The sequence below is a fragment of the Muscardinus avellanarius genome (assembly GCF_963383645.1).
Source record: "Muscardinus avellanarius genome assembly, chromosome: 2".
NCBI lineage: Eukaryota > Metazoa > Chordata > Mammalia > Rodentia > Gliridae > Muscardinus > Muscardinus avellanarius.
Window position 1 is genome coordinate 7431114 of NC_137787.1, and position 20742 is coordinate 7451855.

General features: G+C 60.8%; 2 protein-coding genes across 3 annotated transcripts in view; one reads left to right on the top strand and one right to left on the bottom strand.

The window, feature by feature from the left end:
• Positions 1-10013, top strand: part of NGEF (neuronal guanine nucleotide exchange factor) — a gene marked incomplete at both ends in the record, with an annotated part of 35817 nt that extends 25804 nt beyond the window's left edge. The window contains 10 exons of one of the 2 annotated variants that reach the window (XM_080719920.1): positions 452-612; positions 2296-2448; positions 3434-3563; positions 4088-4162; positions 6045-6134; positions 6954-7117; positions 7458-7613; positions 8427-8506; positions 9075-9179; positions 9823-10013. In XM_080719920.1, the coding sequence (XP_080576046.1) occupies positions 452-612; positions 2296-2448; positions 3434-3563; positions 4088-4162; positions 6045-6134; positions 6954-7117; positions 7458-7613; positions 8427-8506; positions 9075-9179; positions 9823-10013 (1305 nt within the window). Of the gene's footprint in view, positions 1-333; positions 613-2295; positions 2449-3433; positions 3564-4087; positions 4163-6044; positions 6135-6953; positions 7118-7457; positions 7614-8426; positions 8507-9074; positions 9180-9822 lie in introns of both variants that reach the window. The other variant, XM_080719919.1, reaches the window with a different exon arrangement.
• Positions 10014-13017: 3004 nt separating this feature from the next.
• SNORC (secondary ossification center associated regulator of chondrocyte maturation) lies at positions 13018-19785 on the bottom strand (the record flags this gene model as incomplete). The annotated part of the gene is made up of 3 exons (XM_080689018.1): positions 13018-13127; positions 13207-13389; positions 19710-19785. The coding sequence occupies 3 exons, from the start codon at positions 19783-19785 to the stop codon at positions 13018-13020; spliced, it is 369 nt and encodes a 122-aa protein (XP_080545144.1).
• Between the last annotated feature and the right edge of the window lie 957 nt (positions 19786-20742).

The following is a 20742-nucleotide window of genomic DNA, read 5'->3' on the forward strand; positions in this document are numbered from 1 at the left end:
AAAGAAAGAAAGAAAGAAAGAAAGAAAGAAAGAAAGAAAGAAAGAAAGAAAGAAAGAAGAAAGAAGGAGAAAGAGTGAGTAAGGAAGGAAGGAAGGAGAGAAAGAGAGAAAGACAGATGGACAGACGGATGGACTGGAGGTTTAGCTCAGAGCTAGAATATCCCGGGTTCGATCTGCAGTACCACAAAAGAAAAAGAAAGGGGCCCCCGCCTGCAGGCTCCCCACTCTGCACCAGCACTCCTGGGCCAGATCCCCTTGCACTGGTGTGTGCAGCTGGCCCCGAGTGCTGATCCTTGTTCTTCCTCGGACCCCAGCTTCTCCGTGTGATTCCAGAGCACTGCGCCTCGTGCACTGGTCAGCTGTCTCTGAGGGTCAGGTGGCCGCACCTGCTCCAGGAGTGCTCGAGGCAGCGGCCGCAGGTCTCCCGCCTTGTGTCCCCTCCCTGGTGCAGGCCATGTTTGAGCTGATCACCTCCGAGGCCTCCTACTACAAGAGCCTGAGCCTGCTGGTGTCCCACTTCATGGAAAACGAGCGGCTGAAGAAGATCCTGCACCCGTCCGAGGCGCACATCCTCTTCTCCAACGTCCTGGACGTCATGGCCGTCAGTGAGCGGTGAGCGGGCGGCCCCGTCGGCTTCTCACACCGGGCCTCTCCACTGTCAAATGTGTGGAATTTTCCATGATAAAACAGAGTCAACAAGCATGGTGGTGGATGCTTGTGATCCCAGTACTTGGGAGGCTGACACAGGAGGATCGCAGGTTCAAAACCAGCCTTGGCAACTTAGCGAGGCCCTCAGCCACCTAGTGAGACTCTGCTTCAAAATAAGAAATAAAATTGGGGGGGGGGGTCTCTAAAACACACAAATGTACTTAAACATATCGAAGTCAACCACTTAGCCAAGCAAGGGACGGAGGGATGGGGTGGGAATTGGGTAGGGGTTAAATCAGTGATGTGTACATGTCTGTCCACACAAGTTCTTTACCCCAATATGATGTATGAATATAAGGCACCAATAAAAAATTAAAAAAAAGAAAATCAGGCTGGGGGTGGAGCTTAGAGGTAGAATGCCTCTGGGTTCCATCCCTAGTGCCCCCCCATGTGTATATTTATGTACACATATACGTATATACATATATATGAATATATACCTATATGTATGTGTGTACATGTAAATCCAAAGATCTCCACCCCCTCCCAGATGTGCCGACCCAGAGTCGAGTATGTAGTGAGCCCCATGCGCTGGCCTGTGGCCGGGGCGCCCCTGAGGTCCCTTCCCACCAGAGAGCCCGCTGAGCTGTGGGCCGAAGGGACCGCCCACCTGGTTGCATCCTGGCCGAGCCGGGCCCTAGGGCATAGAGCCCGCAGCGCCCCCTGCAGTCCGCCCCTCAGGCGGGCCCTGGGCAGGTGGGGCCTCCCTGGGCAGGTTGTCCGCCGCCCCGCAAGGCCCCCGCTCCAGGCGTGCGACCGAGGCCCTCTGCCAGCACGTGGTCTGGATTCCTACTTCCTTCTCTCGGATGCATTGTGCAGCCATTGGGAGACAGTGGTGGAACTCAGCTGATGGTTGGGCCTGCAGGAAGCAGGGTGAGCGCAGAGGAGGAAGAACAGAACAGACAGCCACAGAGTAGAAACAGATCCAGTCTGTGGTTAGGATGAAAGCCCGCTCAGCACGCCCCTGCAGCCCGTGGAGTTGTGCTGCTAAAAGCGATACAGGGACCAGCAGGACCAGCCCCAGCTTCAACCAGGGGACCACTCTGTGCCATGGCGGTGCCCGCCCCGCACTGGCACCTGCCCTCTGTGTGGTCCCTCCTCCTCTGTGCACAGCACCATCTGGTGGGTTCTGGACACAGTGGCTGACCAGGGCCAGTGCCTCCGAGACCCTCGGCCTCAGCCGCTGCACTTAATTTTGAATAGATTCATATTTTACTATGGAAAAATCCCAGATGTGTGCAGAGACGCATATGTAATAAGCCCCGGGTGCCTGCCACTGGCTTCAACGGGATGGCATGGGGCTGATCTAGGTTCACCCTGCCCCGGGGGGCCTCCTGCCACCCAGGGGACCGTCCTGAGGCAAGGCAGCATTGTCACTAACTCCATCCACAAACAACAGTCTGGACTGAGGGAGGAAGAGGGGGCCTCCCACTCTCTCCCTCCTAATGCTGTGATCCATATAAAATGAGACCATAAATCCCCGATGTACCCACATATGGCCAGGTGTGCAGACTGCCCGCCGGCCTGCGGGCCCGGCCCAGCCAGGGGGATGTTTTCTGGCCCTGAGCCCTCCGCTGCCTGTCACAGGTTCCTGCTGGAGCTGGAGCACCGGATGGAGGAGAACATCGTCATCTCTGACGTGTGCGACATCGTGTACCATTACGCGGCCAACGACTTCTCCGTGTACATCACCTACGTCAGCAACCAGACCTACCAGGAGAGGACGTACAAGCAGCTGCTGTGAGTGCCCCACGGTGGGCGCCTCGGCCCCCACTCGCCTCCCCGGTCCCCGCGGCCGCTGGGAACACGGCCTGGAAGTCAAGGTGCCGCGGGACCGGCCTCGAGGGCCGATGAGATGTCTCTGTGTGTGTGCCGACGTCGGCAGAGCGTCTGGACACTGCATCTTGCTGGCTTTTCTGCCAAGCCACGGGGCTGGGTGTGGGCATGTCACTGAGTATCCGGGCACTTGAGGGTTTTGCCTAAGTGTTTGGGAGTTGGAACTGGTGGTAGTCAGGACGCCATTTTCAGGGTCAAACATTGAGAAGACAAGCATTAGCGGATAGGTACCGTCCAGGGCAGCCAGGGGCCCCGGTGGCCCTTCAGTGCGCCACGTCAAGCCGCGTCCAGCCCGACGTGTGCCCAGTCCACGGCGGTCTTCCCAGCTTGTCAGCGCCGCCCGGCCCACCTGTCAGAAATAGCCGTGCTCACGTGGCCGCGTCCCCAGCCTGCCTGCTCCCTTCCCTCCGTGGGTTTACCTTGCACAGCTTCCTGCTGGGTGAAATCATCTAATTGTGTATCTGATTCATATCCCTGGCCACGCGAGGGGCTCTTGCCCTCCCACACAGAACATATCTTGCTTAAGTCTTCATGGCTGGGCTGCGCAAGCCACTGTTGTTATTTGATTCATACACGCACACTTTATTTTCCATAAAGGAGAGAGAGAGAGAGAGAGAGAGAGAGAGAGAGAGAGAACACCACACAGCCGGGCGTGGTGGGCACACTTGTAAGCCCAGCATTCGAGAGGCTGAGACAGGAGGATCGAGGTTCGCGGACAGCCTCAGCTACTTAGGCCCTTTGCAATTCAGTGAGCCCCTGTTTCAAAATAAAGAATACACAATAGGGCTGGGGGTGTAGCTCGGAGGTAGAATGCCCCTGGGTTCCATCCTCAGTACTGCAAAAAAAAAGGAGCTGCACCCAGAGACCACTCCTGCGTGTCTGTCCCCAGCCAGGAGAAGGCCGCCTTTCGGGAGCTGATTGCGCAGCTGGAGCTGGACCCCAAGTGCAAGGGGCTGCCCTTCTCCTCCTTCCTTATCCTGCCCTTCCAGAGGATCACACGCCTCAAGCTGCTGGTGCAGGTACTGGCTGCCCCCCCCCCCGGCCCCTGCCGCAGTGTTCCACAAATACTGATGAAACCCCTGCGATGTTCTGAGCACCTTCCTGCAGCCGTGGGGCTCAGGCCCTGCCTCAGGGAAGTGGAGGGAGGCCCCAGGCGCCCCAGAGCAGCCCTTGGGGACTCGCCGCTGGACGCTGTCTACTAGTGCTCCTCAGCCACTGCGAGGTCTCTGCCTGTGACTCCGGCGGGCCGGGGGCCCTCCTGGTTAGCCCCAGGAGTCTGGCTCTATGGCTGTCACTCTGCACCCGCGAGGCCCTGGGTCAGGACCTCTATGGCCTGGCTGACGGTCCCCTGCCTCTATCTACTGGAGGCTGTGTGTGTGTGTGTGTGTGTGTGTGTGTGTGTGTGTGTGTGTACGCGCTGTGTGCCACACAGGCTGCTGGGCTGGCACAGCAGGCTACTGCTGCCAAGGAGAAGAGGAGGGCGAGGGGGAGGGAAAGAAGGGTGGGAAACGCTGAGAATGAATGCAGCCCCTCCCTGCTCTAGAACATTCTGAAGAGGGCAGAAGAGCGGTCTGAGAGAGAGTGCACCGCCTTGGACGCTCACAAGGAGCTGGAGATGGTGAGTGCGCCTCCCTCCGTGTGTCCCGGGGTCTGGTTCCCCACCTAGACACCCCTCCTGTCCAGCCCCTCCTCCGTCCCGTGTCTTTACATCGTGCAGCTCGTTTTAAGATTTGCTTTTGCAATTGAGGCTAGAAGGCGCCTCTGCCGTGGCCGGGGCAGGGCCTCTTCTGCCCAGCCGCCCCGCGCCGTCCTGCTAAGCCCCGGGTGCAGGGCATGGGCCGCGGCGCACTCAGGAAACGTTCCCAGGTGGAGGCTGGCCGACTCTTCCTGAGCCTTGAGAGCTCGTGGTCCCAGACCCACCCCGCCAGGCCTCCCTCGCCGCCCCGGAGAGTCGCCCGCCTGTGTGTGAAGATGCCCTGGGCCTGGCTGCGAGTCAGCCCCTGGCAGGCGGGCCGTGCGGGCAGGGCCGCGCCTCCTCCGTCCTCACGCGGCGCTGGGCTCCCGCGCACACAGCCAGCCACGCTGGGCGACCCGCCGCGCTTGAGATGGCTGCTTGCTGTTGTCCTGTCTGGGCTGCTCCTCTGTCCTTGGCCCAGGCCAGCGGACCACCGGAACCTTCCGGCAGGACGCCGCCTTGGCGCTGGTGAGGACGGCACGCCCTGCTCACCGTGCGGGGAAACGGCTGGAGCTCGAAGGGGCTGGCCAGGGAGGCCAGCAGCCCGGGAGCTGGGCGGCGCCCCCAGGCGGTGTGGGAGGCAGGGCCAGGCGGCGTTCCGGGGTTCTCTTCTGCCTGCATCTACCTTTCCCTTTCGATGAAAGAAAAACAGTAAGCGGTTTCTCACAGCTTACTTCTTCATAATATGGGTTTTTCTTTCCAATCTATAAAAGTAATTGATGCTAAATGTAAGATAATTCAGAAAATGCTCATAAGCAGCAAGACGCTGACAAAGGCGCCCACTGCTCAGCGCCCGCTGCCGCCACCCGGCCCTTCCAGCCAGGCACCTGCGAGACACACACACACACACCGCACACACACACCGCACACACCGTGTGCACACACACTGCACACACACACTGCACACACACACCGCACACCACACACACTGTGTGCACACACACCACACACACATACCGCACACACACACCGCACACACACACCACACACATACCGCGCACACACACTGCACACACACCACACACACCACGCACACACCACGCACACACACCACGCACACACCACGCACACACACCACACACACATACCGCACACATACTGCACACACCGCACACACCGCACACACACTGTGTGCACACACACACTACACACACATACCGCACACACACCACACACACCGCGCACACACACACCGCATGCACACACACGTTGGCTCTCTGGTCTAGTGCGTGTGTGTAGTTCCCTGCGTGGCTCGGAGGCAGTTGCATAGACGCACTGTATTTATTTAACCACCCCTATTTGATGGGCCTTCGGGCTGGTGACAGTCTTCTCACTCTTGGCAACACTGCAGGGGCCATCCTCGTAGGCGCTTCCGCGAGCTTCGTGCTCAGACACCGACAGTGCCTGCGTGTCCTGGGCTCTGTCCAGACCCCCTGAGCCAGCGGGGAGACCTGGTTCTTCAGAAGGAGGCCCCAAAGTCCTGGGAAACACAGCAGCCTGGGCCTCTGTGTTCAGGGGTTGCCTCCCGGGAGGGTGAGAAGGTCTGCATGCCCCCAGTGGCCAGCCCGAGGGCCTTGTCAATCTGTCTGTCCCAGCCCGGCCGGTGACAAAGGCTGCCTCATCCAGACGCTTTCTGGAGTCGATGCCCAGTGGGGCGAGAGTCCTGCGCGTCCACTGGAACTCAGGTTCCCCACCTTGGGCAGGGCTGGGTCGCAGCGGTGGCTGGCTGGCTGGACGGACTGGTCCGATGGCCTCCTTGTCGTAGGTGGTGAAGGCGTGCAACGAGGGTGTCAGGAAGATGAGCCGCACGGAGCAGATGATCAGCATCCAGAAGAAGATGGAGTTTAAGATTAAGGTGAGCCGGCCGGAGCCGGCCTGCCCGCGCGCCCACCTGCAGCAGAGCCCTTGAGCCGCCTCCCCTGGCCTCCCCCGCTAAAGCCGTCAGAGCCAGACCTGCAGGCCCGGGGCTGCCTGCCTGGGTGTGCGCCCCCTCTCTTAGCCTCATGGCCTTACCCTCTCTCTTAGCCTTGTGACCTTGGGCTGTAGGTTGACAGTGAGCGGCCGCTCCAGGGATTCTCAAGTTGGGAGGGTCTGCAAGCTACCAACCTTCTCCACCAAACTCCACATAAATTTCAGTGTCCCTAGGGCGTGGGTTTCTGCTGCTTGGGCACCTTGGCACACTGCCCTCCGAGGGGCCCCAGAGGTCAGGCTATATTGGGCTGAGCCCTGCTGGAGACTCTGCGGTGACTTCTGGGCACCTTGTAGCTCCGGCTGCTGGGCTGGTGGCCGGTGCCAGGCTCCTGCCCTGCACCCGAGTCAGGGCCAGTGGCCATGAGCTGTAGACCAGGCCTCCTGGCTGCTGGGTGCCATTTCCTCTTAACTCTGTGATCTTAGCTCCTCTGCTGACTCCACCAAACAGGCTCCAAATAGTGGGGTGTCGATCACACACAGACACACACGAAAACACAGACGGACACACCTGGACACGGGCACACGCTCAGAAGCTCAGGTGTGAACGTGTGTACAGCACAGCCCACATGCATACGGAGACGCACACACTCACACAAGCTCACATCCACTGGTGCTTCTCCACTCTCCCCATAACCCCGGCCGCCCGCCAGACCCCACACAGCCCTGCTCGCGTGCGGGCGGGCCTGACACCCCCCTCCCGCAGTCGGTGCCCATCATCTCGCACTCCCGCTGGCTGCTGAAGCAGGGCGAGCTGCAGCAGATGTCAGGCCCCAAGACCTCCCGCACGCTGCGCACCAAGAAGCTCTTCCGGGAGATTTACCTCTTCCTCTTCAACGACCTGCTGGTGATCTGCCGTCAGATTCCCGGGTGAGCCCGCCGGGCCGGGGCCGGAGCTTGGGCTCAGCAGTGGCTGGGACAGGCGGGAGACCGGGCAGAGCTTGGGTTTGGGGTCAGATGGTCCAGCGTGGGACCTTTACTTGATCTCACCGTGCCTCCGTTTCCCCTCCTGTAGAGCAGGATTTTAACTTAGGGCTGAGGAGCTCGGCGTCTGACACTGGGCGGTGCTCAGTAGAGGGGCTGCTGGGCACTCCCTGCTGGCCAGGGGCCCTCCCGAGGGCCGGGTGCAGGGACACCTCCAGACGGGGTGGAGAGCGGCCGCGCAGCCTGGCCAGTTCTGATACCCCTGCCCTGTCACCCTGGGTCCCAGAGACAAGTACCAGGTGTTTGACTCGGCCTCGCGGGGTCTGGTGCGCGTGGAGGAGCTGGAGGACCAGGGCCAGACGCTGGCCAACGTGTTCATCCTGCGGCTGCTGGAGAACTCGGATGACCGGGAGGCCACCTACATGCTGAAGGCCTCCTCCCAGTGAGTGCCCGGCGCTAAGCCGCAGGCCCAGTCACGGCCCGCCAGGCCCAGCACCCCCCGTGAGAGACCCATCCCTGCCAGGCCCGCTGTGGGGGTAGGGAGCTGCACGATCCTGCACACACGTACACACACGTGCACGTGGCTGTACCCTGCTGTGTGTCCTCCATTTAGCCCCCCCCCCCTCTGAGCAGCCAGGGCAGTTGCCTACAGCTCCAGAGCTTTCAAAGGACTCAGAGAAACGGGAGACGCGGTGAGCAGCGGAGCACGCAGCCCCGGTCCAGCCCAGGGCCCACTCTGCTCGGCAGCTGCCCCCCTCCCCGGCTGCTCCCCGGGGTCCCTGCTGCAGGGTGTAGGGACCTAGGGCTGAGGCAGGGGCGCTGGCCACTCTCCGCGCTGCCCTGCTGACAGACTTCAGTGGAGTGGCCTCGACATCCCCGGCTGGAGTTAGTGTGTGGGGCCTCGCGGCGGAGCCTCACTGCCAGGCCTTTTAAAGGCCCCATGAGCGGGCATGGGGGTGCACGCTTATAATCCCAGTACTCAGGAGGCTAAGACAGGAGAAGCATCACAGGTTCGTGGGCAGCCTCAGCTACTCACTGAGGCCCTGTCTCAAGATAAAAAATAAAAAAGGCCTGGAATGTAGCTCCCAGGTAAAATGCCTCCGAGTTTAGTCCCCAGTACCCACTCCCAACCCCAAAGGAAAAAAACCAGAAAGGTACTTCACAGGGTGAGCCCGGAGGGAGTGCCCGCGCCCAGGAATCCTGGGGTGGGTTGCTCTTGCAAAATGGTTGCTGTGCTGCCCCCCCGCCGTGCTAGGAGCGAGATGAAGCGCTGGATGACCTCGCTGGCCCCCAACAGGAGGACCAAGTTTGTCTCCTTCACGTCCCGGCTCCTGGGTAGGTCCGGGAGGGGGTGCCGCTCTCTGGGCCTGGGCTTCAGGAGCTCCTTGCACCCCGGTGGGGGAAGCACCAGGAGACCTCTGGGCCCCTGGGGGCCGCTTTTGCTAGCCCAGGCCCAGGCTCACACTCACCAGGCCCAGCACCCACCAAGAATGCGGCTGCCCAGGCTTTGCGAGTGGGGGTGGGGTGAAGCGGTGACCAGCACTGGGGAGGAGCCAGGAGGAGCCTGGGCCCAACTCCAGGGTCCTGTAGGGGTTACGGGTTGTCTGGAAACATGTAAGAGCCCAAGGAGACACCTGCCCTGAACCCCGACGCCCCTCCCAGGGCCACACGCAGGCACGGGGGCTCCCTCTCAAGTGCTCTGAGAGCCCCCTCGCAGTGGACCCGCCTCCTGTGATTCCCGGCCCCCCAGCTTCTGCCTGGCTCAGCCGTGCTCTTTGGACGCAGACCCTCCTCTCCGCACACGAATCCCTAGTCCCTGGGAGCTGCCTCCCTAGTTTATAGGGCCCTGTGTGCTGCCAGAAGGAGGGGCCATGATGGCACGCGCCCTCTGCCCTCCCCTCAGACTGCCCCCAGGTCCAGTGTGTGCACCCATATGTGGCCCAGCAGCCTGACGAGCTGACGCTGGAACTGGCAGACATCCTGATCATCCTGGAGAAGACGGAAGACGGTGAGGCCCCGGGGAGGCTGGGCCCCTGCTCTGAGCTGAGCCAACCTGGTGGGGGCGCTTTCCTGGCTACCCCAGGCCTCTGCTTTGCTCCCCTGGAGCCCTGGGGCCCACCCTAGGCTGACCAAATGCACACAGCCTGACCCCCTCCCAGAGGCGACCTGCAGAGGTCACGCCCCAGGCCTAGCCTGGTGGGAACTGCGTGTGGTTCAGCCCCCAACACACACACCCTGCAAAGACCTCTGGAGGCCAAGGGGCGAGGGCACTGTGTGACCTGAGGTGTCGCCAGCCGCCCCTAGCTGGCCATACTGGGAGGAACTGACCAAGAAGAGGGTGACCTCCCTGTCCAGGCTGCGTAACCAAGTGGTCAGCCACCACCCACCTCCTCTCGGATGCCTCTCGCTTTTGGGGCGGCCCTTGGGGTCTCCTGGGCTGGTGTGGACTGCTGAGGGTCCCAGGATGGGCTCCGGGCAGGGTGGGACCACGAGGCAGCTCCTGCCCCGCAGCTGCCCTCGGGGAGAGGCCACTGGACTCCTGATCGCCCCTCAGCTTCACTCCCACAAAGACTGGGCCACAGCCGGGCGGGAGCCTCCCAGGCCAGCCCAGCCCCTGTGGGCTGCCAGACCCTGCCTCCTCGCCTTCTCAGGGTGGATCTTTGGCGAACGCCTGCATGACCAGGAGAGAGGCTGGTTCCCCAGCTCCACGACTGAGGAGATCCTGAACCCCAAGATCCGCTCCCAGAACCTCAAGGAATGTTTCCGTGTCCACAAGATGGACGACCCCCAGCGCAGCCAGAACAAGGACCGCAGGAAGCTGGGCAGCCGGAATCGACAATGACCCCCGGCCTGGGCACCAGGGCGGGGAGAGCAGGCCTGATGGGGCCTGACAGACAGACACCGGGCTCTGGAGAAAGACAGGCCAGGCCGGCGCCTCCCGGGCGGGCAGCAGCAGGAGGGTCTCTGGTGCACGCCTTGGTCCTGCTCATGGGAGCACGCCAGTGTCGTGGCCCCTGCTCGCTTATAGACTGGACGGGCTGTTTCTCCTGGCGAGTTAGTGAAGGAGGGAGAGTGTTGACGCAATATTACTCGGCGGCCTCCCAGGCACTGGAGGAGCCCGGAGCCCGCGTCCCTGGCGGAGCCAGGGGAAGGTGACAGCTGTCGTGACCCTGCACTGCACGTCCCCTCCCCCCCTTGGAAGCCGCTAGAATCACCAGGCACGGCGGGCCCTCGTCCACACCGCGTGGCGAGCGGCCCCTGGTCTCCGCCTCGCCCACCCTCCCCCGTGCCTCTGCCGGCCTCTGGCTGTCCGGCCCTCTCCACGCAGGCCTGCCAGAGCTGGCTGAGCCGTGCCGCCTCCGCTCCGCCGCGGGCCGATGCAACTTGTGTCTTCTGCCCCGTGAGGAGCCCAGGTGTTTTATGGAATGAATTGGTCACTGCATCCTGTATGGTTATGGTTCTGAGAAAAGCAAATATCATTTTTTGGCTGCATTAAAAGAAGCATCATGTATAAAATAAAAGAGGTGAAGGTCTGTTTTTCAGCGCCCTGATGCACGCAGGAGGCGCTTGGTCTGGAGCTCGGGACAGAGTCAGCAGGGAGGCGTGTCCTCGAGGGCTGAGGAGGCGTTGGGAGAGGGGGCGGCTAGGGCCAGGTCAAGATGGAAGTGAGCTGGGCTAGGGCCAGGTCAAGATGGAAGTGAGCTGGACCGCCGCCTGCGGAAGGAGAACGAGAAGGAGCGGGGTGAGGGTTTGGGGACTTGCTTCAGCTGCAGCCAGAACAGGTTTGCAAGACCCCAGGGGTGCCGAGGTGGCCGCACAGAGGTCTGACGCCAGCCTGGGGCGGGACGCCCTGCCTGGCCACACACAGGCCTTGGACGGCGCTTCAGTGGCAGGCAGTTACCCAGGACTGCAGCTCCGCCCTGGCGCCCTGGGCAGCACAGCCGTCCACCCCGCCCCGGCCTCTGTCCCGGAGCGAGGGCCCCGTGCAGCGGGGACTGCACTCTGCCAGGACAAGTTCCCCCGCTCACCATGGGCCTTCGCCTCCGAGCAGGGAACACTTTGCAGCCTCTCCCCACAGACCCCGCAGGTCTCTTCTTGGACCTCAGACCTTTGAGCACCCTTGAAGGGTTAGGGTTGTGTGGTGTGGGCGAGTTGAGAGGGAGGGCCGGGCCCTGTGAAGGGTGCATGTTCGTGGGGCCTCTGAGACACACCTGAGGGGGAGCACTTGCGCTGGAGTCCCCAGGCATGGGCGGGGACAGGCCATTTCTGAGCCCCGTGGGAGGCGTGAGCTAGGGCCTGTGGCCCAGGCTTCCCAAACAGCATATGGTTTGGATCATCCGCTCCAGCGAGGGCTCTGGCTGCTCAAGGTTATATGAAATACTAATTTAAATAGCTTCATAAAAACAGTAAGCTTTATAACACTCCTGTATAAACAGAAGTTTAACCCGTGATGTGCTTTGGGGCAACTTCTGGAGCAGGAAGCTGTGTGCCCCTGAGGTGTTGAGAGGTGCTGTGCCGAGCTCGCCGGAGCATCCAGGAGGAATGGGTCTTGGCAGAAGATGCTCTCCACGCTCAGGGAAGCCAGAAAGGCCAAAACAGTTATGAGGGACGGGGGTGGGGGGTTCAGTTCCCTCCACATCCCTGCCTAGGATCTTTCTTTCTTTCTTTCTTTCTTTCTTTCTTTCTTTCTTTCTTTCTTTCTTTTTTCTCTTCTTTTTTTTTTCTTTTTTTTTGCAGGTCTGGAGATGGAACCCAGGGGCATTCAACTTCCGAGCTATACCCCCTGCCCTATTTTTTATTCTTTATTTTGAAACAGGGTCTAAGTTGCGGAGAGCCTAAGTAGCTGAGGCTGTCCTCAAACTGCAATCCTCCTGTCTCAGCCTCCCGAATGCTGGCATTACAAGCATGTACCACCATATCTGCTGCCTAGGAACTTTCTAGTGGCTCTAACCATCACCAGGGCCTTGCCAGCCTCCTCCAGGGGTTGGGGCTGGAGTTGCACCTCTGCCCTGCACCCCGGGAGCCAGCCAGACACTATGAAATCTCTTCAAGTGATCAGAGTGGGAGACAGGGGCTATGACAAAGGATAGTGTGCCTGGGGGCCGGGCCAGGGGCCTGGGTACCAACTGAAGGCTTCTCTTCCCTTGACCCTGCGCTCCAAGGCTCCGGTGAGGGCTGCGGGGCTTGGAAAGCTCGAGGGATGCCTAAGGCCTAATGGATGCAGCACTGCCAAGCCAGGCTGGGCTAGGTGGGGGAGCCAGACACCAGCCAATAGCGCCCACCCTGTACTTGACCCCTTCTGGGCTTCTCTGGGGAGGAGGGGCCCCCAGGGCCCTGAGGGTCTGGGGGCTCAGCCTAAATCAGAGTCAGAAGATGCCATGGCCCCTAAAATACCTGGGCCTCTGGATGGGAGGCTGCTGCCAAGCTTCTGACATCCCCAGCTGGATGGGAGCAGGGCTGCAGCCCCACAGGCTCCCCAGCCTCCGCAGCAGAGGGGACAAACCCAGGATGCAGCAGGGGCAGGGGCGGGCCCAGGGGAGCAGGGACACACACACCCAGGTGCTGGCGGCCCGCGCATGCACACGCGCACGCACACACACTGGGCTCGGACCTGTGCGCACAGCACACGTGAGCCCTGGAGCACATGTCCACGAGCCCTCCCCGGCCGCGCCCTCACTCACATGGGGTGCACGTCATTGTGCTCACACCGTGCACGCGTCCACGCGCTCACACGCATGCGGACACACATCCTCGTGCTCACACGCATGCAGACGCACACGCAGACACAGGGCGCACGGGAACGCAGCCGAGCGGCGCCGCCAGCGGGCGCGGCTCCTTTATTGGCTTCAGGAGGCAGAAAACTTTCTCAGCGCGACGACCACCAGCGCCAGCACCACGCAGGTGGCCAGGAGGGCGGCGATCACGATGGCTGCGATGGCGCCGGGCCCCAGCGAGCCTGCGGAGGGCGGAGGACAGAGAGTGTCAGCCTGCAGCCAGGCCCGCCCACCCCACCCGCCCATCCAGCTGGGGCCTACCGCCGCCCTGGTCCAGGTGCTCCCGGGCAGTGCTGTCCTCAGGGCCCTGCGCCCAGGTGGGAGCCGGCGGAGCGGTGGCCACGGCCTCCTGGCCTGGGCTGGTGCTCTCCAGCGGGCCTTCTCCCGAAGGCAGCTCGGCGGGCTCGTTCCACAGCGTGGGATCAGGCTCCTGCGGCCCCTCGGCTGCAAGACCAAAGAGAGGCCGTGGGGTCCAGGCAGCAGGGCAGACGGGACTTCATGCCCCCTTCCCAGGTCAGTCAACAAAGGCGCTATGTGTCGGCTCCAGGGTTCCACAAGACACGAAGGAAGTCCACCCCACCACCAGGAGGCCACGTGTCTGTCCCCCAGAGTCCCTGCCCCATGCAGGTAAAGGGACCAGCAGCCCTCGGGAAAAATCCCAAGCCCTGGGCTAGGGCAGCGAGGCAGTCCAGCCCCAAACTTCAACACCTTGGCTAGTGCTTGCCCCCTCCCAACTGGACCGAGGGCTGTCTGGGCACTTGTGGGGACTCCCCCCCCACACACACACCTGCAGTCAGACCCAGGTCCACCTTCTCAGGACAAAAGCCTGGGACCCAGGGTCCCTGTGCAACCTGAGACCCCCGAGGACTCCACCACTGCAGGGAGAGCAGAGGAGAGGCCCACCCAGGCCTGGCTCGGTGGCCCTGTTCCCTCTCCCCTCCTGGGCCTGACAGGACAGCCCTGTAGCCTCAGGACAGGGTCCATCCAGGCGCCTCTACTGAGGCCGGAAGCCAGCGCTTTGCTGCCTCCTGAAGAGGAAGGCGGGCAGTGCAGCGGAGGCTAGCACCTGCCAAGGCTCTGCCGGTAGCAGCCCACGGGTGGCCTTTTCTGCAAGAGCCCCTCTCTGCTCGTAGGCCTGGGAGACAGTAGGATTAGCGGACCCAAGGAGCCCAGAGAACAGGAAGGAGGCAGCCTCAGTCTCCCGGAAAGCACAGAAGATGCCTGAGTGACCACCTACCCCAGGTCCCAGCCAGGCCTGCCAGGTGCACCCCACCCACCTGCCCCAAGGAGCCCACAGCACCACCCACCAGCCCCCACCAACCCCCAGCCCTAACCTATCACAACCAGTGTGCGCTGTGACCCAGGGTCGCGCAGCCCCAAGCAGGCCCTAGAGTGGGTTCATACGATGTCCTGTTCCATCGCAAACGCCATCTCGTTGACTCCAGCTACTGCGGCAGGCAGACATCTTTATCTCTTCCAGAGGCAAGAGAGCCAGGGCTCAGGTGGAGCGGAAGAGTCCCCGCAGGGGCAGCCTGCGGCCCTGCACAAGGTGCCAAAGGCCCTCGGGCGGAGCAGGAGAGCCCGGGCTCACGAGCCTCAGTAGGAGCCAGAGGGGCAGGAAGGCCTCAGGGACCCCTGGAGTTTCCCTGCCAGAGGCGCCCACCTCAGACAAACCAGGAGGCACCATCAGCAAAACCAGACACAGGGAGGCTTTAAAATAACTGGGCCCGGCTTTGAATGTGCCTGCCTGTAATCCCAGGACTTGGGAGGCTGAGACAACAGGATCGAAGGTTTGAGGTCAGCCTCAGCAACTTAGAGAGTTCCTGTTTCAAAAATAAAAAAATAGCCGGGCGTGGTGGCACACGTTTGTAATCCCCGCGCTTGGGAGGCGGAGAAAAGAGGATCGCGCAGGTTCGAAGCCAGCTGTGCTGGCTTAAGAGACCTGTTTCCAAATAAAAATATAAAATAGGTCTGGGAGTGTAGCCCGGAGGTAGAAGGGTTTCCAGGAACCACAGTACTACCAAAATAAATAAATTAAAAAATAAAAACTGGGGCGGGGGTGTAGCTTGGAGGCAGAATGTCTTGGATTCCATCCCCAATACAAAAATAGTTAATTAAATTGCTGAAAAAGTTGAGGTCAGGAAAGGTAAAGGGAGGCTGAGGGCTGGCTCCACGTTAGAGGCGTGGAGACAGAGAAACAGGGCTTCTGGATGGGGCAGGCCAGGGCCTGTTATAAAAAGCCTGGTAGAAGACATATGAGCCAGGAGTGGTGGCGCACACCGCACCCAGCCTGTGGCGGGCTGACACAGGGGGATCACAGGTTTGAGGACAGACTTGGCGACAGGAAGACGCGCAGCAAATTAGAGTTTCTGTTTCAAAATGAAAAGACAAAAAGGGCTGGGGTGTGACTGGTGATAGAATGCCCTGGGTCCAATCCCCAGTCACTCACTCTCACACGCGCGTGCAGTCACTCACACTCATACGCACGCAGTCACTCACACACACACACACACGCACACAGTCACTCACACTCACACGTGCGCACGCATAGTTACATTCACACGCGCAGTCACTCACACACACGCGTGTGCAGTCACTCACACTCACACACACGCGCAGTCACTCACACTCACACGCACGCGCACGCACAGTCACTCACACTCACACACACGTGCGCAGTCACACACATGTGCGCGCGGTCACTCATACTCACACACACGCGCGCGGTCACTCACACACACGCACATGCGCGGTCACTCACACTCACACACGCACATGCGCAGTCACTCACACTCACACACACGCGCACGCGTCTGGGATCCATCGGAGAGTGCTGTAGCTTAGTAACTCTATCGGTGGTCATCTGGTTTTTGGTTTTTTTTGTTTTGTTTTTTGGGTTTTTTTGCAGATGGAACCCAGGGGCATTCAACCTCCGGGCTACACCCCCAGCCCTATTTTTTTTTTAAACAAAGTCTCACTGAGTTGCAGAGGGCCTCACTAAGTAGCTGAGGCTGTCCACAAACTGCGATCCTCCTGTCTCAGCCTCCCGGATGCTGGGTTACAGGCGTGCCCACTGCGCCCGGTTTCCCTGTTCATCGGGTTTTGATGGTGAGCTCTGGTTGTGTAATGTCCTTGTTCTTAGGAAAAGCTGGACATGAAGAGGCATCATCAGCAATGCTCCAGAAAGCAGGTGCCCCGTGGCAAGATGTTGATAAGTCTCGCTGAAGGGTCCATGGCATTCGTCAGACTATTTTTTGTCCCTTTTCTGTGAACCTAAGATGTTCCTCGGGCCCTGGCTTCACAGACCCTGTCCCTGCAGCCTCCCCCAAGCCCAGGCCAGGTCAGTTCTGAGGCTCGGCTTGCAGGCACATTCCCCCGTGCTTACCCTGGACAGGGACCCCAGAAGCCCGTGGGGTCCACTCGTGGGGACGCCCCCCTGGCAGGCCTCGGAGCTGCAGGGCTGCTGTCTGCCTGGCCCACCTCCCACCGCCCGCTGAGCAGAGCCAGTGACCCAGCCAGGCCCCCATGTAGCAGCCGGGGAGGCCAGGGGCCTGCAGCCTTGAAGTCTCCAAGAGAGGCCCCCGGCATGCTGGCCTCTTGCTCTGGGAGGCTGGGCGGAGGAAAGGCCTGAGCTCGCCCACTTCTGGGCAGGCCCTGAGGTCTGGGGCTTGCAGACTGTCCATCTGCCTGAGCAGTGCCAAGCCGCCGGTCCCCTGCTCAGTCCCCCACACACCCAAGACAGGCCGACAGGCAGGCACCTCCGTGTCTCACCGCTGCCGGCCGAAGCACACCTCAGATGCTGGGCATCCGGCCAGAGAGACCGCCCCAGGGTGGTAACAGGACTGCCGGCCTGGGCTGGGTGTTGTCTCCAGGCCCCGGCCTGGGCCGACCTTGCCCCAGCCCACCAGGAGAGGATGGGCAGCGGTCTCTCTTGCTCTGCCGCCACTGCCATCTCCTCACCTTTATTTATTTATTTTATTTATTTATTTATTTATTTATTTATTTATTTATTTATTTATTTATTTTTCCAGTACTGGGGATGGAACCCATTGGACCTCCAAGCTACACCCTCGGCTCTATTTTTTAGTGTTTTTAGTTTTTGAAACAGGGCCTCACTGAGTTGCAAAGGGCCTCACTAAGTAGTTGAGGCTGTCCACAAACAACAATCCTCCAGTCTCCACCTCCTGAATGCTGGGATTACTAGTGTGCGCCACCACGCCTGGCTTTCTTCCTTTCTTTCCTTCTTTCTTCCTTCCTTTCTTTATCTCTTTCTTTTTGTACAGGGAATTGAACTCATAAGCATTTTTCCTCTGAACTACTCTCCCAGCCCCCCTTTTTTTTTTTTTTTTTTCGGGTCTGGGGATGGAACCCAGGGGCATTCTACCTCTGAGCTACACCCCCAGCCCTATTTTTTATTGCTTATTTTGAAAAGGGGTCTCACTAAGTTGCAGAGGGCCTCACTAAGTAGCTGAGGCTGTCTGAGAACTGCGATCCTCCTGTCTCAGCCTCCTGAATGCTGGGATTACAAGCGTGCACCACCACGCCTGGCTGCTCCTTCTTATTTTTTAAAATTTTGAAACAGCGTCTTTCTCAGTTGCTGAAGCCTCCTGTCTCAGCCTCCCAAAGACCAGGGTTGCAGGTGTGCACCACCAAGCCCGGCTGGCTCTGCCTTTTCTGAACTTGCGGCAGTAAGAAGGAACCAAGCTTAAAGGCAGTGGCCCACCTCCCCAAATCCACCCTGAGGTGCTGGGAACAGAAGCCACTGCCAGTGTCGGCCACCGCCAGCAACAGGAAGCCCCGTCATAGGGTGTAGACGGGGAAATCAGGCATGGCAGGGGACCCGCGAGTGTCCAGTGGGCCGAGCCATGGTGAGCAAGGAGGGGAAGGGGGAGGCCGCAGAGGGCCCCAGAAGGTTCTATCCACCTTGGCAATGGCAGATCCAGATGCCATGGACCAAGCGTGTGGTGTCAAGGGACTTCACGTTCCAGCCAGAGCGAGCAGGGAAGGTGGGGGCCTGGGCACCTCAGGCACCCCAGCCCCACCACCCCAGCCACCCTGCCTGTCGGTAAATAAGTTTGTTTAACGCTCAGTCTGACCACAGGGCCCCGAGGCCAGGCGCCGTGCTCACAGACGGCCTTTGTGTGACATGAAGGGCCTCTTCATCCCTGTCCTGGCCTCCTGCCTGCTCACCCTGGCTTGCTCCCCCACCTCAGCGGCTGTGGCCACTGGCCGAGGCAGGGGGTGGCAAGCCAGGCCTCAGCCTCAGCCCCAGACCACCCCTTCCCCTTCTGCCTGCTGCGGGACCCCAGCCCCAGAGAGAAGCCGGGGGCCCATGGACTTTGTACACACCTGTTCAGAGCTTCTAGCCCAGATCCATTCCAGGAGCCTCCCAAACACCCTCCTTCCCACAATGGCCAGGGCGGGTTGGCGCACTCTGGCCCTTGGCCTGTAGGGCCTGCCCACTCTTGGGAAGACACACGGGAGGAAGCCGGGGTGAGGCCAGGTGAGGCCGCGCTGTTGCCAAAGCCTCCCGTGTTGGCCCATGTTGGTGGACGGAGCCCACCCCGGGCTGTGTCCACAGCCGGAGGCTGGAAGAGCCACAGGAGCCTGGAGGGGCTTCACGGGGTGGAGAGTTCAGCCCCAAGGTCCCCGCGATGGGAGACACCCCCTACCCTTAGGTCACTCCTCCAATTTCAGAGGTACCACAGGAGCTCACCTAGCGGGCACCCCCTCTCCACCAAGAGCTTTGGTTCTCAGCTCACAGGAGGCGGAGGTCCTTCCCCAGCCCAGCCTGGGCTCATGGAGGGGCTGGGGGTGCTGGTACCCGTTCCCCGATGTGGAATGAGTGCTGGCTGGCTGCCTGAGAGCTCCCCAAGTCTGAGCTGGTGAGGCCTCATGGTCCCCGGCCAGGGAGGCTGGGTGGTCAGGGTCACCTCGCAGGAGGAGAGGCACAGTGGGTGCCAGGCGGGCACGGCCCAAAGGCCAGCCCAGGCACAGATGGCTCCCTAGGTGTCCAGCAGAGGCTGCAGCCTTCCCCAGGTGTGGCCGGGGTGGGGGTCCCAGCAGCCGGCCCAGGCCACGCTTTCACAAGGGTAGAAAGCCCAGGCTGCCCGGCTAGGACACAGGCAGGCTGCCCTTTGGCTCAGCTGCTGGCCACTGGAGGGGAACTGCTGTCTTCCAAGAGCAAAGCCCGCCTGAGACCCACACCCAGGGCAGGGCCCTTCTCGTGGAACCCCAGATGTGGCCATTTGGGTCTCAGTCCAGAGGCTGTCCTGCATCTTGACTATTCCACAGAGAAATCTCAGGTCCCTGTCTCTGAAAATTTCCCAAAGGTAGGGACAGTCAGTCCCCCGTCCTCATGCTCTAAGAACATCGCAGACAACCAGTGGGCACAGGTTTGCGGGCTTTGGAAGCAATCCGCAAGGCTGTGTGGTCTCCTGCCCAGCGCGGGGCCTTTGCGGGCTCGGCCTCTTGCCCTGCGCCTGGTGTTCCCCCTGACCCCCAGATCTGAAGTCTCCAGATGTCCCTGTCCTAGAGGAACCCTATGTCCCCAGGCTGTTACGTATCCCTGGCCCTGTTCCTTGGGTTGTTCTCCAGCTTTGGAGAACACCATCCCTGTTACTAACGATTCCCTGAGCTGTCCGCAGACTCGCCCCCAACGGCCACCCCCTCTCCTATGAGGGGTTCTTGCCTCAGGGGACACCGAAGACTCTGGCCTCAGGGTGGTCCTTGGCCCTTAGAGGGCGAGGGACCGCGCCCCTTACCTGTGAGCACTGCGGGGGCCAGGACCCCAGAGGCCAGCAGCAGCAGCGCCACGCGCAGGGCCAGAGAGGACGCCATCCTGGGGTGAGAGCGAGGGAGCGCTGAGCTGACCGGTGCCGAGGACTGAGCCGCTGCGCTTTGGGCCACAGCAAAGAGGCATCAAAGGGCTGGGACGGGCTTTCATCAATGCAAACTCTGTCCTCCTGGGACACCGTGCCCGCCCCCACACGCACACACGCACACGCACAGCAAAAGCTCACAGAACAGACCTGCTTTCCTGAACTCAGAAGCAGCCCCACCCTCTGAGAGGGAAGGAGAAAGTCTCTCACACACACACACACACACACACACACACACACACACGTGTGAGGATACACACCTCCCACATGTACTATGGGGCCACTGGAACTAAGGTGCAGGAGAGTCCTCAGGGAACTTGGAAGCGCCTCCGACCCACCACCGTGCGGGGCTGAGGGGCAGGCGCTGGAACATGCGCGTGTCTGTGGCCAGGCCTGGGGGACGGTCCGAGCGGTCAGCTGGGCCAGCCGGGCTCTCATCCGGGTTCTCCTTGCCTGGCCAGGAGCAGGCGCTCCGCAGAGCTGGTGAAGCACTTATTTTAAAGCAGTTTCCACCCCAGGCCTCTGGCTGCCCTTGGCTGGCCCCAGGAGCCCCGTGTCTTCTCTCTGCTCCTGCACTCTCCATTGGTCTTTTTCTTTTTTTTTTTTTTTTCTTTTTTTGCAGTACAGGGGCATTTTACCTCCAAGCTACACCCCCAGCCCTATTTTTTTATTCTTTATTTCAAAACTGGGTCTGAGTTGCAAAGGACCTCACTAAGTAGCTGAGGCTGTCCTCGAACTGCGATCCTCCTGTCTCAGCCTCACAAATGCTGGGATTGCAAGCATGCGCCACCATGCCCGGCTTTCCACTGGTCTTGAGACAGGGAATCCCACCCGAGTTCTGAGGTTATCACTCCAGCCCAGGCCGGCAGCTCTGGCCCCATGCCTCCGCCTCCAGCCGGCTCCACAGGGCATCTAA